Source organism: Engraulis encrasicolus, chromosome 15 (assembly GCF_034702125.1).
Source record: "Engraulis encrasicolus isolate BLACKSEA-1 chromosome 15, IST_EnEncr_1.0, whole genome shotgun sequence".
NCBI classification, from domain to species: Eukaryota; Metazoa; Chordata; class Actinopteri; order Clupeiformes; family Engraulidae; genus Engraulis; species Engraulis encrasicolus.
This window is the reverse complement of record NC_085871.1, coordinates 47,498,489-47,518,434: the sequence shown is the minus strand read 5'-3', so window position 1 is coordinate 47,518,434 and position 19,946 is coordinate 47,498,489. Positions and strand designations below refer to the sequence as shown.

Genomic DNA, 19,946 nt, shown 5'->3' with positions numbered 1-19,946 from the left:
CATCACCTGCTGCTGAGCCCAAAGCCATGGAGTGTGATGCTGAGACTTGCTGGCACTGTGGTGAGATTGGCCATCTGCATCGTCACTGCACCAAACAGGATACTGCTCTCTGACAGCAGGGAAATGACAACAGGCCAGATTAGGAGACACCTCTGGCCTAGGTGTCACATCAGAGTCTCCCCATAGAGTTTCCCCCTCCCCTCCATGCTCAGTAGAGTGCTGTCATGTACCAGTTAAAGTAGATGGACATCCCATTATGGCTTTAATTGACACTGGCTCCACTGTCACTATAGTTCACCTAGCACTGTAGTGAACAGAGACATTCAGCCCAGTCACGTCCATTTTACCACTGTCACAGGTGAACAAGCCCCAATAGTTGGTTCATGTGAGGTGGACATTCAGGTTATCAGTTGTGCTGTGGTTTTCACCGTCTGGGTCTGCTGGGGATGGATTTCCTGCATGAAGGGGTCGCCGTCATCGACCTGAAAACAGCATGTCTCCAGCTCTCTGGATTACCCACGGTGCACTACCTCTGCTGCCATACCACCATTATGTCAGCTTGTAGTCGACTACAGTGGCCCCCTTAAACCCTCCCTGTGTATCCTTCTCCATCTGTGAGTCAACCCAGAGGAATTGACACCGCTCAACAGTGTTCCTGTACTGGGCGCAGCAGTTGTGGCGGGACAGTAGCGAGGGCTCTGGGCTGTCCAGGAGTGCCACCATACTGCCTTTGCTGTCTCTCCAAGTGGTATTTGGCTGATCGATCCAGTGAGTGCAGTATAATATCAACACGGGTGATGCGATGCCGATGCACGACGCTTAGCCTATTCCCAGAAGCTGGCCGCAGAACAGTGCCTGGAGGAAATTAAGGAAGCAGGCGTGATCGAGCACTCTGAGATCCCCTGGACGTCCCCAGTCATCCTTGTCCCCAAGAAAGATGCCAAGTGGTAGTTTTGCATGGATTTCAGAAGGGTCAATGATGTCAAGGTTTCTTACCCCCTGCCCCAGATAGACGAGTCCCTTGACCGGGTCGCCGGCTCTCAGTGGTTTTCCTACTTAGACCTGCAGTTAGGCTACTGGCAGGTACCTCTGAGCGACAATGCAAACCCAAGACTGCCTTCATCACCGGCACTGGGCTGTGGCAATCCAAGACCATGACATTTGGCCTGAGTAACGCTGCAGCCACATTTGAGCGTCTGATGGAGCGAGCATTGCAAGGGATCCCTAAAGAAGCCTGCATGGTGTTCCCGGACGGTCTTCTGTTCCATGGGAAGGACTTTGAGTTTGCACTACACCACCTCGACCTGGTGATCTCCCAAATAGCCGAAGCTGGCCTCAAGCTGCACCTGGACAAATGCAAACTGATGCAACAACCTGTCACCTTCCTTGGGCAACAGGTGAGCGTGGAGGGTGTCACCACAGAGAGCAGGAAGACAGAGGCTGTGCGTGACTGGCCACCCGCCTGCAGCTTGAGAGAGTGGCGGTCTTTCCTTGGGCTTGGCTCTTACTACCAGAAGTTGGCCCCAGGCTTCGCTACTCTGGCTGCCCCACTCCATCAGCTAGACCTAGGGTGACCAGCTGTCCGGACTTCGGCCGGACAACCCCGCCCCTTAACTTTCTAACCTTGCGTCCTCGCGCGCACCCATTGCTTCGAGTTGCCGAATCCCCGCCTCCGTGGAGAAAACAGTGAAGTTGGCACTCTAAACTGTAGGCAAAAATCAGGGAACAGCGCTGCCATCTTACCTCAGACTAACTCAGCTGCCAACAGCAGTTTTACTTGTAAAACAATATTTTTTGGGGGAAGGATTTTCGCATTTCATTACCTCACTCCGATAAAGGAGTCATCAGTACCACTAACTTAATATTGTATCAGAGACGGCAGGTTACGATAGACAAATCCTTCCGTTGTTGTCTGTGTAGGCCTAGGCTATTTCATATTTTTTTTTAAATGTATTTTGGGTAGTCATGCATTCGTAGGCCTAATAGCCAACAATTAATTTGATTTACTTTACTCAAAGTTTGTCAGAAGTCTGTTTATCAGCGGTGTTTTAAGGGAGGCAAACCGCTTCTGTCAACCTTTTTTTTTCATGCAGACGCTGGATGGAGCTCAAAATACAGACAGCGCCCGTGCAGAAAGACGTTTCTTTGCCCTGTTTGTAAAGTTGTGAGAACCCTCGTATCGTTGTAAAGGCATTTAGCGGACAAACTTGCACTAGCCTATGCGTTGCCACCAGTGCAGGAAATAATAGGAAACAGACAGTAGGCCTAGACAATAATATAGTTACCTTATTTAACTTTCATACAGTCAGTTAATGAACTGGTAACACTTTATAATAAGTACCCCTTTTTAAGCACAAGTTAAGCCTTAGTTAAGCCTTATTTTAACATTAGTTAACCCTTAGTGAATCACGAGTTAGTCATTATGTAAGTATTATTTCTCATTTCTTAATCATTAACTACTACTGTTAGTAAATGGTTTGTGTGTGCTGATGTAACTGTTCGCTAAGCAAAGTTAAGCCTTAGTCAAGCCTTATTTTAACATTAGTTAACCCTTAGTGAATCACGAGTTAGTCATTATGTATTTCTTGGTAATTATTACATACTGTTAATTCCGGTGATTGAACTTTCTGCTAAGCATTAGTAATCCATCATTAAAATGCCAGAAACATCCATGAGGGGCAGTCACATGAGCCTCAACTTACTGTTTGCCATGTTACCAGTCATCACACACTAACCATTACAAAAGGGTTAATTAAGATTTCACTGATGCTAAAGCAAGAGTTTACAAACCATTACCATACATGCCTAATAGTACTTGTTAATGGTTAGGTGGTAGGAGACAACAAAGAGATAATGTTTTTTTCATAAATAAAGGAGGGTTATCTGACATTTTAATGATGGTTTACTAATGCTTAGCAGAAAGTTCAATCACCATAAACAAATCATTAATTAACAGTATGTAATAACACACGGACGTTGTGAACAGGTCGTAAAAACGGACCGATGGCCACCCTAGCTAGACCAGGGCAGAAGCTTTTGTCTTATATTTGCTAGCATTTGGTGTTATAAATAAAGTTTGCTGACTCAGTATACAATCCGATCATTTGTTTTGCCGAGAAATATTAATATTACAATCGAAAAATAACTAACTTGAGTTACATTTGTTTTTCTCCCCTCGAAAAACAAAATGCAAAAGAGAACAAAATATTGCAGCTAAGTGATTTGTGGCAGCTCCATGGAAATCCATTCATTTTTCATTTGACAACAATTACCAAGTAGCTGTGATACCACCCAGACAACTTCAGTCATCGACCCTTCTAATTGGGTTTAGATTCTCTGGAAGCATTTCCTCAGTCATCAGGGCATTGGACTGGGTCAGAGGTAGGGGGGTAACATTGGTCTGGGGCTTTGGTGGTACTTTTGGAGGGGTCAGTGGGAGAGGAGGGGTTGAGGACATATCTGGAGGCAGTGGTTTTGATCTGGTCCGCGTCACAAACCGATGAGTGGGAGTGGCTTTGTTCAGATTGGAAAGTGGATTGAAATGTAAAAGAGGAGGGGTTGAGGACATATCTGGAGGCAGTGGTTTTGATCTGGTCCGTGTCACAAACCGATGAGTGGGAGTGGCTTTGGTCAGATTGGAAAGTGGATTGGAATCTAAAAGAGGAGGGGTTGAGGACATATCTGGCGGCAGTGGTTTTGATCTGGTCCGCCTCACAAACTGACGAGTGGGAGTGGCTTTGGTCAGATTGGAAAGTGGATTGGAATCTAAAAGAGGAGGGGTTGAGGACATATCTGGAGGCAGTGGTTTTGATCTGGTCCGCCTCACAAACTGATGAGTGGGAGTGGCTTTGGTCAGATTGGAAAGTGGATTGGAATCTAAAAGAGGAGGGGTTGAGGACATATCTGGAGGCAGTGGTTTTGATCTGGTCCGCCTCACAAACTGATGAGTGGGAGTGGCTTTGGTCAGATTGGAAAGTGGATTGGAATCACATAATTCTGAAACCAACTCTTCCGAATCTGAAACAGCCTCTCTCCATTTTGGTTGGGCCAATGAATCTGATACAGCAGACATTAATGATGCAGGCGGCTGTTTGTTTTGGGTGGTCATTGTAGGAGATTGAATATGGATGGAGGTCTGAGAACTCTGAGGCACCCTTATACATGGGAACCCTGCCCTACTTTGGGGGACATCTAGGTACATCTCCTCATTTGGATTTTGATACTGAATGAGATACTCGGGATAGATCTGGCTCTTCTCAAAAATAACAAATATGCCGGGCTGGTCAATGTTGTCCACACAACTGTTAAACCTATATTGTTCGTCTTTCAGTGGTGGCTTTTTGAAAGTTCTTTCTCCCGTGGTGAAGTCTCCGACCAGAACCCGGCACACAAATATCGATTTAGGTCCAAGTTTGTCAGTGTAACTGTTGGAGTACTTTGCATCTCTGGCGAAATAGGATCCTTTAAAATAAAGACATGTTTTTTAACTGTTAAAATCTTTCTGTAATAGCAATGTGAGCAAACATGTTTTGCATATGCTGCCACTCGGACAAATTATCAAGAATAATTCAATAAATTACTGTAGCTATGTGGAAGATACCCATATTTAGCTTTGTCCCCTAATGCAGTGGTTCTTAACCTTTTTTTCTTAAAGCACCCCCAAACCCGTGGCCAAGATAAGCTGTGCACCCCCATCCCAAACGTCCACATATGCACTAAAAAAAAATATTTAAGTGATTAATTACAATGAGTCTTGCTTGAGACATTACAGTACTCAATACTCAATGACTTTACATGGGGACCAAAACATGTTCTAATTTGGTCTTGATTTGGCCTAATTATAATGTTCAGAAGCAGAAACAAAATTCCGCGCACCCCTGAAATCTCTGGCGCACCCCTAGGGGGTGCCCGCACCCCAGGTTAAGAACCACTGCCCTATGACTCTTACCGTCCAAATACACAGCCCGCAACATGATTGAAGCGACAGAGAAACACTTCTGTGCAGCAGCAAGCGATACGAGCGATTGTAGCAACTAGAGTATGTCCGTTACAAGCAGAACGCAAGCTTTCAAACATTCCCATTGGCTCTGGGCACTGACCTCTATACAGTCATTGTCTGTCATAACCTGTCGCTGAACAGGGTCATAGCTCATTAGCATAACATTCCCAGGAGATCAACTACAAACTGTCGCTCTCTGCGTGGAAATCGCCTCTAGTGTCCGCTTTTGTCGTGCGACTCAATACAAAGTCAATTACTTCCGTCGCTCGCCTCGCTCTTGTCGCAGCCTGTGTATTAGCCCGGTTACCCTCTTACGCCTCTCTATCATTATACTGACCAAAATTACCGGAGTAATTTTTGGGGAGAAGGGAAGACTAAAGATTGATACTGTTTTTGAAACAGTTGGGCTAAAGGGCTAAAAGCAAAGGATACTGTCAAAAACCTTAGTGTACTTATTGACAAAGTTTAACACTCACATGAAAGCCATTACTGCATCTGTATTATTTTTAAAACATTTCTAAACTTAGGGGTCTTATAACTTAACATATTCTAGACCAATACATGCCTTCATTTCCAATAGTGTTGACTACTGCAATATTTTGCATTTGTGTATTTGTGAGTATAAGCTGACAAACACCTCTGATTCCTTCAGGATTAATAAAAGTACTCTACTCTACATGCTATTGATTTGAAGGTAAAAAAAAAAAAAAAAAAAAAGTATATCAAACACACCTTTTCCATAGCGAGTCCCGTTCTTGCCACACATCCTCCAGTCGATGTTGTCACGACAGATAGCGTCCACATATTGGCAGTTGGTACCATGGAAGAGTAGTCTCTCATCAACGTCTTTACCAGCCTTGGTCTTCATGTTGTCCTTCTGCCTGAAAATAAAGGTGATCAGACTATGCTTCCCTCTTCTACTTTACTCTAATAAAAATATATTATTAAATATTATCTGCTGTTCATCTGGTTCATTAGTATGTTCTTTTAAAAGGATAACTTCAGTCAATTTCAACATGCAGTTTAATGCTCACACCCTGGTCTTGTCAGTACCTGAGGTTTTTTTTTCTTCTTCAGCCTTTTCCGAGATCCTGGTCATTGTAATGGGGGCAGCTGTTTGTTTACATTAAAAAATGATTTAAAAAAAATGTATTCCTAAAAATATCCAAAAGGTTATGCAACATCGGCTGCATGCGACAACTAGCAAGCAGCGGTACGTTTTGGGAAAATATTTGGAGTAGGCCTATGTTAAAAAAATTTAAACAAACGCTGCCCCCATTAGAATAGGTCATATCTCGGAAAGGACTGAGGTGAAAAATGTGGCATCACCGGGTACTGGCAAGTCAAGGGTAGCGTGAGCAATAAACAGCATATTGAAATTGACTGAAGTGGTCCTTTAAGCACTGCAATCTATGACATGAAATGGTCCTTGAGGTCTGAACTTTGATACTAAGTTGACATGCATGGACTTAAGGTTCATAGGTACTGTTTATAAATTGAATAGACTTATACTTTTTTATTGTTATTATTATTATTATTATTATTATCATTATTATTATTATTATTGTTATTATTATTATTATTATTATTAATAACAATAATAATAATACTATTGTCAACTTACAACTTGAAGAATTTCCATAAGTGTAAATTCTGAATCCGCTCAATAGATAAGATGTTCCATCCTGCCATCGTCCTGTTGAAGAGACTGAAGACTGTGGAGTATTCTGGTGATGATGTCTCCAACATTATTCTCTGGATAAAGAAGAAGAATTAGAGAAGAATTAAGGAAAAGCCCTACCAAGCTGAAACTCCAGTGGACCACAAACTAAAACCTCCCTCCCCATATTGTCATTATAAGTCAACCCATATCTTGCTTTTCCACACCCACAGTCCATGCTTCCCCAAATATCCAGTCCATCTGTCCCAAATCCACAGCCCATGCTCATGTATTACAGCAAGCGTTTTGCTGTTAGGCCCTCGATATGCTTGCTGCAGGATATAAGTGCATGGGCACGTTTCGTTCAGGCATGTTCGAGCATGAACGCGTTGCTGTGTGTAATTAATGTCTAATTTGCGGGTGTTACATTGCACATGCAGAGGCACATCTTGTCACCAGGCTAGTCAGGCAGCCACTTGGGGGCCCCAAGCCATACATGGTGAATAAGAGCTAAGACTTTACACTAAAGTAGTGGCAGTTTGTCGCTAATATACATTCTTTAGAATTTTCGCTTGGGGTCCCAATTTACCCTGGAATCGCCTCTGAGCACACGATTGTGTTCGGTGCAATACTTTCAAAATCTCTGGGGGTGATCGTAATACAGGCAGTTGCACGCACTCAACGACAATGATGGCAACTTTTCAATAGCATCTCTTTGAGCTTGTCCGAAATTAGCCTTTCGCAAAACCCCTCCCACAAACGGACGCCAACCAATCCGAACTCAGCAACGGTAACAAAGGAGTTTAGAACTTGTCGGAGGTCCGTCAAAAACCTGCGATTTTAGGCAGACATACAACGTGTGCCTATGGCACCGTCACGGTCCCACACCATCTGAAGATTGATTAGGACCTCGTTTTTTCACTTTCCCGAAGCAAAAACCTCAAGCGGACTGATAACAGGAATGGATTAAGCCAGTGATCATATTTAAAAGTAGCAGGCTAACTGTCTTCGTAAATCGTAAATCGTCTTGTTTGCTAATATAGCCCCCTTCCCCCTTGCATTTAGCTGGCAGAAAACGTACCCTAAACAAATAATCAATGCATCGCTCAGACTTAAGGACAATATTATATGATATTATAGTATTGGATTCACGGCATTATGATTCAAATTTTATTGGGAAACTACTAGTTGCGTTGTTTAATATACGCCAAATGCACAGCCCACGGAGCAGCCCCCACCCTCTCTCCTTCCCGGTTTGTGTCTGTGTATGTGTCGAGTTTGACAGCAAAAAAAAAAGTAACACTGAAATGGGGCTTCGCTTGTTCCAACCTTGTTATGACCTTGTCATCTAAAACCATTAAAGTGAACAGAAGAGAGATGCCCAGTGTGACTGCCCAAGAGCTGCGCTGTGTGCCCAAAGCCCGTCAAAGGTCTTGGAGGACAGCTGCAATGTCCCAGTTTACACCAAGCACTATCAAAATGTCCTGGTTACAGACATTACATCGCCATCATCAAGTTGTTGTATTTCACAGTTGAATATGGCTTCTAGTAATCAGCGTGTGTAGGCCTATACAAGAAGTGTAGAAGTAGTGTTCACATTTCCTATGAAACGCAGCCAAAACGTGTGCCTGGTTCAAAGTTTTTGACGGACGTAGCAACAATAACTAGGGGGCATGGCTTTTGCGAAAGGTGAATTGGCAGAAGAAGACCTGAAGGTCGAAACGTTGCTCTATTAAATACACAGTAAGACAAACAGTGTCGCGGACTTCTTTTTCACTTGGATTAACTCAAAAACTAATCAACAGATTTGGATGAAACTTTGTGGAGTTGTTAGTAATGAAACAAGGAACAAGTGATTAAATTCTGGTGGTGATCCGGATCACAAACAGGAACCAGGACCTCAAGTGAAGAGAAAATCCGAAGTGCTCAGGGAATTGTTCAGAAAAAAATCTTGAAGGTGCTCTGAAGGAACCAGGACCTTGTTAAAGATTCCCTCAGCAGGATAACTGAAAAACTAATCAACGTATGTGGATTTTGTGGATTTGTTGGTAATGACCCAAGGAACAAGTGATGAAATTCTGGTGGTGAACCAGGACCTTTTTAAAGATTCTTCACCATTGCTGGCCTATTAATCTAGACGCCCCTAGTGCAAATTGAATTGTGGGCCAGGGCAAACATTCCAGTTTTAAGTCCACAAAAGAAGGCAGAAAGAGACGGTGTAATATAGTCAAATGTTCTATCATGCAGCTTCCTTGGCGGAGGTCTGCGCTCTCTGAGTGCTTCTAGTTTGTTTTGTTTTCCTTGCGGTACATTTAGTTTCCGGATGGCTCTCTGGCCCTTGGATGATACTGTATTGTCTGTACTGGTCTTATAGTTCTAAAGCATGTATGTGCACGTGGTGGTGTGCAAAATGTAAGGCGAACAGCATGTGTATCAAGGGCCTTATTATGACAGGGCAGGTGGACTGGAAGAGGTCGACAGGAAATGGTTTGAAGGGAGAAATGGGAAACAGTCAGGAAATGAGCTCTAGCCAGAATCAAACTTAGGTCCCCGGGGTAACACTACAGTGCCTTAGCCAGAGAGTCTATAACAGGGGCACTCGAAATTGTCAAAAATGTTCCTCCTCTGACCCAATTAAGAATAAAACTCAAATAAATCAACAACACACACCAAAATATGATTATTATTTTTGGAAAATGTTTTCAAGGCCCACTTGGAATACCTTCAGGGCCCACCAGTGGGCCCCGGCATATTTTTAGTATGCTACTGTCAATTGAAAAAATGTGTAGACAAAAAAAATCGTATTTAAAATTTGGGGCGAAAAAACAATCAAGTAAAAAAAAAAAAAATCAATTAAAAAAATCTAAATGATCAACAGATTCCAGCTAGAACGTACAGTATTTCTTGACACAGCACATCATAAAGTGTACTCCTACCTCATATCCTACTGTAGGCAACAGTTTAGGGTCCCAGTAAATTGGTATACTGCTGTACTGTTCACTGCGAAAGAAGAAGATACTTGGACAATCTGGATATATAAATCATGTCAGAGCACCTGTACCATAATAAAATTCTTGTTAAGATACTATGCATTTACAGTTAAAAGACATTATTATATGGTGTGACGTCATCGGTCGAATGCTCCATTCATTTCAATGCGGCTCCCCAACATTCGGACGTCTGTTATGTAAGGGTTAACGTTCGGTGAGAAGGTCGCTACCGTGGAATAGCAGCACGACAGAGAGAATCTTTAGACCCCGACGCGGAGCGAAGGGGTCTTGTTCTCTCTGAAGTGCTGCTATTCCACAAAGCGACCGACTCGCCGAAAGTTAACCCGCTTATTATATGGATATACTTAAATGACTCACACATGGCGGGGACATTTCTTTAGGCCTATTTAATGTTAAGATTGTTGCTGCGCAAAACAAAACAGTGCCGTTGTGGAACACCGCTAGGCAACAGCTAGGTAGCCAGGACAACAGGTGTTGTCTATCACAGCAGCTGATTAGAGTCTTGTTGAAAAGTCGCTTTAGCAGTGAAAAGTCTTGTTGCCATTGACAGCGGTCTGTTATAGACCAACCCGTCCGTTATCGAAAAATAACAGACGTGCGAACGTTGGGGAGCCCCATTGAAATGAATGGAGCATTCGACTGATGACGTCACAACCATATAATAATTTTCAATAACGGACGGGCTGGTCTATATCAGACCGCTGTCAATGGCAACAAGACTTTTCACTGCTAAAGCGACTTTTCAACAAGACTCTAATCAGCTGCTGTGATAGACAACACCTGTTGTCCTGGCTACCTAGCTGTTGCCTAGCGGAGTTCCACAACGGCACTGTTTTGTTTTGCGCAGCAAATAGCAGCACTTCAGAGAGAACCAGACCCCTCCGCTCCGCATCGGGGTCTAAAGATTCTCTCTGTCGTGCTGCTATTCCACGGTAGCGGCCTTCTCGCCGAACGTTAACCCTTACGTAATATAGCAATTGTATTCTATGAATTGCATTCCATTCAGATAATATTCATATAATAAACTAATGTATGCTCAAATGCACAATTATAAAGCAATTTAACCATTTTTCAAAAACTCACGAGGCATTCTGAAACATCGGTCGTCTTCTTACACGTCTTGCAACTTTAGTTCTCATATTTTTCAGGAGCATATCTATAGGGTGGATATCCCACAGAGCAGACACACAGAAACACTTTATACAGCAGAAACATATTACCAGAGTTAAACCATATACTAAAAAAATATTCATTAAGCACATAAAAAAGACTATAAAAAGGAAAAAAAAAACATGACCAATATGGCTTTGTAAGCCTGAGAACGCCATACCAACTGTGAAATGGCAGCACCATGCTGCTTTTTTGCAGGACGAAATGTAAGGGCCAAAACATACCAAGGCGGAACGGAACGGTCGCAGGACGGACGCGGTCTTTCTGCTTAGTTTTGGCCGGCGTGCTTTTCTCTACCTTGCACACTGACAGCGTCGGCGTGCGCGGCCAGTCCTGTTCAAAACCCTCCCCACAGCTAAAGCTAGCGTGCTACTTTGCCATTCATTTGAATGAGACACCGCCGGTTGCCGGCGTGAAAAATACGCTGGAGTTCTATTTTCCAAATGCAGCGCGGCGCGGGGCCGGCTCCCGCGCCGCTGACGCCCGACTACCGCCGGTTGGTGTGTAAGGACAGATAGGTTTCAATGTATTTTCACCGACACCAGTAAAAAACGCGGCCGCTCCGCCACGCTTTACCGCCTTGGTGTGCAAGACCCCTCAGTCTGCACAAGTTCTGTCAGGAAGACTATAATACCGTGTCTCCTTAAATTATGGTCTCAAATGGGTCCTGTTGCAGAAGAAGTAGTTCATATACACCACGCTCTACACACCGAACTCTACACTTCTGCTACTATGTAAAAAATAAAAAGAAGAAGAGAAGAACCAGAGTGCAATCCACTTTTTCACCTTCTCAAATGGGTCTTCCACATGGACACTGATACAAAACATACCGCCATACTGGTTGAAATGGCTTGAGGTCAATGGTCTGTCACCTACAGATTCGCCAGAGAGCTTTTAGGGGCTCCCCCATAGTGGACAGCTTAAGGCTCTAATAGAGACTTGTCATTTCTACAATGCATCACCTGTGCTCTGACTGGAATGAAAGAGTCAGGCACATTAATGTAACACAGTGGTTCTCAACCTTTTTTCAACACCCACTTATCAACCTATCAACACTGCCTGGACCTCATCATAAGCCTCCCAACGTCCCCTTGACCTGTCCTCATCATAAGCCTGCCAACGCCCTTCTCAGTTTAAGAAAATAAAATGGAGTAATAACTGGACTGTAACTAAGCACCACCCCCTCTCAGCTGTGTCTTCCTCAACAGCCCACATCCTTTTCACAACTACAGGATTTGTCTTTGGTCATGGTCATTTAAAAAAGTGGTTCAGGGAGCATGACACATAATTTAAACATGGATTTCACATGGATTGGGGAGTTATTATAACGATCATAATTTTCCTGTTGTGTTTTTTTTTATTTATTTCAGCACAAAATAGAGACTTAATTGTGATAATCTACATGCAACAACCATCACATACATGTAGCCATTCAGGGGGTACTAAAGGAAGTTTAGAGGTTTTTGTGATATTTGACATGTTTCTATTGAATCAAATAAGGGGGTTCTAAAGTGGAAGTAACTCATAAAAGTTTTGTGTAATTGGTGTAAAATAAATGAACAAAATAAATAACTAGTAGTTGACACTATGCATAGGTTTAACAAAATGTAGCTTACTGTACCTGCAAAATTCAGTTCATATTGTTTGCTCCCAGCAGTGACGTTTGTTGTTTTTTTACCACTAAGATATCGCGTCTCCAGCTCTGCATATTTCTGCAGAGAAAGACAAACAGACAGACTGTCACCAGATAATACAAATTCTGATTATGCTTCCAGTGTGATCATTATGCATACAACCGTGTGAAGCGAGTGCACATACAGTACTTCCTGCAAAGCTACTAGAGCTCCATGTTCAATATTGAGGGTATTGTGGGCAGATAGCCAATGAGGTATAAAACAAAGAAAAAACAGTAGGTTTCGATTCTACCATGACCTTATGACTCTGATGAGGTCAGAGTCCCCGAAGCAAGAGATTGCCCCTAATGGGGCATGCATATTCATCTCTGTACCTTCAAGTGAGTATAACCTTGTGCGAAATGGACATGGTCTCCATATATATAATTACGCATGAAGTCTATATGGAAACCATGTCCATTTCAAAACAATATACATTTTGAAGGATAAACAATATGGTGATGTTTCACTTCAAGTAGTATTTCTTATTTACTTCTATGCAGTGACAAATAGACTAATTACGTACATGTTGCCTAATGCCACTTACTCTATACTGTTTCCATTTGCCATCTGCCTCTTCCCAGTACCACACCCACTCAGAATGGCCCAGTGGGAGACGACGAATCTTAGCCGATCCACAGGTCATTTCGTCAAAGTCTATGTGTGAGAGTCCGGCACTAAAGAAGGAAATAATTAAGTTATCTGCATTGAAATGAAGATGAAATGGTCAGTGACATACAATGAGGGAATCCGCCATCAGGTTAACACAAATGCAGTCTATATTTTTATTAGTATTTCATTTTGTTTCATGCAATTTCCAAGAGATTTCTTATCATGCTTTTACAAACTGAAAGGCTGGTTGTGTTTGAAAATGTGAAATGTAAGTATCATTATAACGTCAAAAATAAGAATGTTGGATACTGATTTTCAGTTGCACAGTGTGCTAGTGACCTCACTTGAAAATAGATTTCTTAAAGGTGCACTGTGTCATATTTCTAGTTGTTAATTTCCAGAATTTATGCTGCCCATTCATAAATGTTCCCTTTTCCATGACTACTTACTACTACCACCAAATTCTAAGTATGTATTATGACTGCAAAATTGCATGAAAAGGGGGATCTTCTTCATGGTCCACCATTTTGAATTTCCAGAAATAGCCATCTCTAGCGAATAGACCAGCCCGACGCGATTGAAGCGACAGAGAATCGATTCTGTGCAGCAACTAGCGATACGAGCAATTGAAGCGACTAGAGCAGTGCTTCCCAAACTTTTTTACATGACGTACCCCTTGGAGCACTTCATGTCCATCCGCGTACCCCCCCCCCCCCCCCCCACAAAAAAAAAACACCAAGCAAAAAAAAACTGTGGAGCTCTGCATCCAGTTGAAGTGACTGAAATCCTGTTTAATGTCAGTCGTCTGCTACACACAAGCAACACAAATAAAAGCAGAGGGAGGGGTCGCTTTCGAAAGTAGGCACAGTTAGGCCTATATTTTTGTTCTCCCGCGGCGTCAGCCGGCTTTAATAGGCCTATTAACGGCTGATGATCAACATTCAATGTAACAAGGAAGGATTGACTTCACATACTTCCTGTTGTGAAGGGTGCTTGCTGAATAATGCTCAGAAATTATATTAATTTTGGTGCTCTTGTGAATATAGCCTAAAAGACGAACAGATTGTTAAAACACCACGTTGCCTGCAGAACAGAGGTCTCAGCTGTCAATCAATACCGTCAAGCGCGCAAGGAAGAGAGAAGGAAGGGGAGAGCCAGAAAGTAGTTTTCCAACTTAGTCCTACAGCTTTCCAACCTGACTGCGTGTTCAGTGTTCCGTGCCCGTTTGACCGCGCCAAGTTAAACGAAAGTGATTTGACGACACGGTCACCATTAAGTGCTCTTATCCAGCCATAGCCCAATTTGCGCGAAAGAGAGGTTATTATAGCTATAGCGGCCAGGCACACACGCAGCATGGCGGATGGAAATTACTCCTTTGTTGTGAAAAACATTTGCGCATTTCAATTCGGAGGGAAAATGTTGCCTTCTGTAGGCTATGCGCACAAGTCAAACAACAAAGTGGTCCGTAGGCCTACGTGCCAGCAGGTGGACCGCTTTAGGGAAAAAAAACACGTCTTGATTTAGGAGCCCTATACTTGGCGTAGGCCTAATGTAGATGACTCTCATGAAGTGTTCATTATATATTTATGTAGGCCTAGCACATTTTTTAAAAATGTAGGCCTATTGATTATGCCAGACTAGGCCTACATTTTCCCTCCTAGGCTACGACCATGCGAGCAGACGCGTAATGAGAACATGGCGTTTCCTACATTTGCATGTAGGCTATTAGTTCTTCCCTCCTCACCTACAACTTTGTACATGCATAGTAAAGTGCTGGGACTGATTGCAGGGTTACTTTTTTATTGTATTAAGCCTACGTTGCCATTATTCTTTGCCATTTGATTTTTTTCCCCTGCATTTTTTTCTTTTAAATTCCAAATCTTTTCCCGTACCCCTTGCAATGACGTCCCCTAGTTTGGGAAACACTGCACTAGAGTATGTCCGTTAAATGCAGAACGCAAGCATTACAACATTTCCATTGGCTGTGGTTACTGACCTCTATACAGTTATTGGCTGTGGCGGCTTGTTGCTGAACCGCGTCATAGCTCATTTGCATAACAGTTCAACTACAAACTGTCGCTCATTGCACGAATCGCCTCTAGTCTCTAGAATCGCTTTTGTTGCGCGACTCAATACAAAGTCAATTACTTCCGTCGCTCGCCTCACTCAGTTTATTATTAAATATTCATGAAAAGATCAAGTTTGGTAAAAGGCAGCACCATTTCAATGACCAGCATATTGCAGTAGCCTACCCTTTCTGGCCACATTCTACACAATGCATCTTTAAGGAGATTGTTTCATAAGGAGATGCAATGTTTCTGTTTAGAGAAATACAAATGCTGAGGATGCCTGACATTTTCTAAATATTTATTTGACAAATTATTCCATAACCGTTGAAATATACAACTTTTGGGCAAGAAGGTCTTAAAGAACCTCATCTGCATCAAGCACGCAATGCAGCCAGCACATTAACAAGTACTCACAAAGTCAGGCATATGATGTAGCTAGCAAGCTAACAAATGCCATAAGCTGTAATTGCCACAAGCTGACTTGCAAAAATACTCGCAAAGTGGGCAAGCAAGTAGTCAAGCAAGCACTATGCCATGCGGACAAGCCGGCAGGCAGACAAGCAACTAAAACACTGTGACAGTCCAGGTTTATATACCGGTGCTAGAGAAACATATGACTCCAGTGATTATGTATTTTGCATGTGCAAGCAGTAATGGTCTAATGGAATCATGACACAACAGGCTTTAGTAATCAGTTGAGGCCAGGCACTAATTGACAGATTATCTGGGATGGTCCTGCTTGCTGCCGGCAGAGAGGCTTTATGGGTATAATGAGAGAGGGTCGGTGGGAAACGGGGAAGGCAGCTGTCCTTCCAGTGAGCTAACTGGACAGCGAGTCATGAAGTTGTGGATCAAAATTAAAAATTGCTTTATTTCCTCCCTTGTCAGTTGACTGCATTTGTCGGCGTAACAGGGATATTTGAGGGCAGCATCAGATGCTGACTTGGCTGCCTTATACCCAAAATGCTGTGTGCCACCTCCCTCTCAACCGGAAACCTGAAAAACAAACATGGCTACTATCCCAGGCTAATACCTTATCATACTCTTTAATCTGACACTTATGTATGTAGATATTGAGAATCTAAGGGATACATCAACATTGTAGTATCTAAATATGCGGTCGCTAGATCGATTTATATCGCTAACGTGATGAACGTAATTTCTGCCATGGAATCGCCGTAGCATCGGCTGCGCAGGGCAGCGCACTCATTAGTGCTGTTTGTGACGGCTGCCTCACCAGCTTATCTAATCAGAGACCTGTTCATGTAGGAGGGGAGTCATCGATTCACTGCCTCTCGTTTCGAATCGACCCAGAGAAATGTCCTGACTTTTTCCGGGTGGTACTGTCCACTAAGTGACGCTAACAGAGGAGCGCAGAGGCAGGTAGAATCAAAGAAGGTGGATCTAACAAGTAGCGTCATTTTGTTTCTTTTCCAGTATACTTTATATCGGGTGAACGGCCCTTGAGGAGACCTTCAGTTAGGAGACCTTCAGAGTCCTGAGGTAGAGAATAGTTCCCTTAGCGCTGTAGATGGCGGTAGTGCACTTCTTGTGCAAACACCTCAAAAAGAGAAGAAGAAGTAGGGAACAACTCCCCCTTAGGAGACCCAACTTGAGCACACGCTTTTGCATTGCGATATCTTGCTCTGATTCAGTATTTTTGGTTAGAATGAATGGGGTCCTATGGAGCTCAACCATAGATGCTGCCATTGCTTGGGAGATGATTCACTGTAAAAGATTGTCGTGATTTCACATTAGAATTCTACATCAAGAAGATGTATATACCAGTTTACTATTCACTGCTGTAATGTGCAATGCATTGTGGGATATCATATAGAGTACAATTCACAATTGTAAATGTACAGCAGCACATAATACTTTTTACATCATACTGTTGTAAAGATCTGTTTTGTCAGGGCTGCTGTCCTAATGCAAATGTATGCAAAGCCACATGCAGAAATTATGGAGCTCAGGTCACATTCTGATTGGATGCTTTTTAAACATGCATACAGGCCTGATAGAGGTGGAGAGGATTTGAACTGATTTGAACTCTTCAATCGCACACACCTGGTCATGAGCAAGGAGGTAGACATAGGAGGGTTTACAGACATCATCGGAGCGTAGTACGGAATGATAGCAAGGGGAGTCCAATTTTCTTCTTCCATGGTCAAATTGGAAGCATGGTAAAGTGTGGAACAGGTCATAGGATACAATAGTGAATGTTTGTCACCTGTCCTTAATTATCCCCCACAATTAATGCTGACCGACAGCTGCAGTAAATTTGGCCACAAACTGAGCACTGACAACCGGATATTCTCTTTCGACCAAATTTGTGGAGTACAAATTTTGTCCATCATGGCATCACACATACTGACCATGTGCACCATGTCATTAAGCATAAATGTATTAGTTGTATGACATTAAAGCAACACCTTATACTACGAAGCCAATTGGAGCCAATATGGATTGGAGCCAATTTTGGTCCCCTGGGGGAAATTCTTTCTCTGCATTTATCCCATTTGGGCAAGTGAATCACATTGAAGTACACACAAGTACACAGCTGCCTGCTGAGTGGCGCCCGGGGAGCTGTGTGGGGGTTAGGTGCCTTGCTCAAGGGCACTTCAGCTGCGGTCCGGTCGGGCATTGAACCGGGAACCCTTGGGTTGCCAACCCAGGGCTCTAACCACTGAGCCACGACTGTCCCCAACTATTACACTGTGGCCAATGCATTTTCCATTGAGTGATACTGCTTATCCAATCTACCTTCTTTGCTCATGAGCCAGCTGATTGTAAATGACGTCCAGGTGCGCTAATTTCAGCTCAGTGCAATTCAAAACGGGCTTCTCTCTGCTAAAAGGGCATGGGAGAAGCCAATGATGGTTTGTCCATTTATACAGACGATGGGCAGGTCAGAGCATAAACGATGCTCAGGTGTGGCAGCCCCCCTGTGGTCCAATTTGGCTTTTTGATGGCTTCGGCAACAGAATATATCTCAAAATCCCATGAGAAGGAATGGAATGGCCCAGGACCATTATTTTCAAAGACTGAATGTTGTGAAGTTTCCAGTGTTTGCGTTGGAAGTACGCAACAATTAGCTGGCAACTTGTTGCTAGCATTTTGGTGTAATTTTACAACAATTAGCTGGCAACTTTTTATTGCCAGCAATTTGCTTTAATTTTACTTCAATGAGCTGGCAACTTTTCACCAGCAATTTAATTCAATTTCACACCAATGAGCTGGCAACTTTTTTTGCCAGCAAATTTGTTGTAATTTTACAACAATTAGCTGGCAACATTTTATTGCCAGCAATTTGCTTTAATTTTACTTCAATGAGCTGGCAACTTTTCACCAGCAATTTAATTTAATTTCACACCAATGAGCTGGCAACTTTTTTGCCAGCAAATTTGTTGTAATTTTACAACAATTAGCTGGCAACTTTTTATTGCCAGCAATTTGCTTTAATTTTACTTCAATGAGCTGGCAACTTTTCACCAGCAATTTAATTTAATTTCACACCAATGAGCTGGCAACTTTTTGCCAGCAAATTTGTTGTAATTTTACAACAATTAGCTGGTAACTTTTCACCAGCACTTCAACTCAACTTCACCTTACTGGTGCAATGTGCAATTAATGAAGATTGGCCAACAGGCTGGCCCACTTGAGCCATGAAACTTCCCACACATTAAAAGGACAGGTGTTTCAGTTATTTTGTCCAACCACTGTGTAGACAATTCCACATATATATGGAATGTTTACTTATAAACATGGATCAGAATGAAAACTTTTTGGAACTGAAAACCAATCCATTTAAGAATATCCTTATACTTTTTTAAACACTATCTTAGAAGGAGCCCAGTCTGTTTTTAAACTGTAGTTCTAGAGCAGGAGCATCAATGAATGGAACATTCTAGGAACTTGTTAGCTTTTTGATACAGATCTCTCTTGTTACTCTGTTGACACACTCTATACCTAACCAATCTGTCAATTAGTGCCTTGCCTCACTTTATTACTAATCACTTTCATGCCGTGATTCAATGATTGCCAGCACCTGCCCAATGCCTGATTACTCTGGTCACATGGTTCACTTGCCCCACTATATAAACCTGGACTGTCACACTGCTTTGGTTGCTTGTCTGAATGGCACAGCATAGCACCTGACTCACTGGCGCTCACTGGTACTGGCAATCAATTGATTAGCCGACTAGATGAGTGGTTGGTTTGTTGACAGGGTGGCTGACAGCATAGTGCCAGTTGACCAGCTAGCTGCCTGGCAGGTTGACTGGCAGCCTGTCCGCCTGGTCAGTTGACTGGCTTGCTGCCTTGCTTGTTGACTGGCCAGCTGTCTGTCCGGTTGACTGGCTGCCTGGCTGGTTTAGCCAGGCAGCCAGTCAACCAGCCAGTGAATCGAACAGGCAGCTGGTCAGTCAACCAGCCAGTCTGTCAAGGCCAGTTGGCTACCTGGCCGGTTAACTGGTTGGCTGCCTGACAGGTTAACTGGTTGGGTTGTTTCATCTTTTGAGAGCCATCTTGTAGCATAGCATGTTTAATGCTGCTTTTTGCATAATATTAAATTTAGGCCACTTGATTGGATTGACATATGTATATCCATACAGTCCTTATTGTGACTGTTTTTGAACCCCCCTTTGAGATGACTTGACAAATGAAAGTCCACTTGAGGAAACTATCACTGTCACTGTGACAGCACTATGCTGAGTGATTTATCATTTGTACCTCACCCATGCTAGGCTGAAC

General features: G+C 43.0%; 1 protein-coding gene across 1 annotated transcript; it reads right to left on the bottom strand.

Moving 5' to 3' along the window:
* Nucleotides 1-3,301: 3,301 nt before the first annotated feature.
* LOC134464306 (protein mono-ADP-ribosyltransferase PARP12-like) lies at nucleotides 3,302-13,180 on the bottom strand. Its single transcript, XM_063217773.1, has 8 exons — nucleotides 13,061-13,180; nucleotides 12,462-12,552; nucleotides 10,754-10,826; nucleotides 9,596-9,659; nucleotides 6,624-6,754; nucleotides 5,732-5,880; nucleotides 4,180-4,461; nucleotides 3,302-3,417 (listed from the first exon to the last, which is right to left on the bottom strand). The coding sequence occupies exons 1-8, from the start codon at nucleotides 13,157-13,159 to the stop codon at nucleotides 3,302-3,304; spliced, it is 1,005 nt and encodes a 334-aa protein (XP_063073843.1). The 5' UTR covers nucleotides 13,160-13,180.
* Between the last annotated feature and the right edge of the window lie 6,766 nt (nucleotides 13,181-19,946).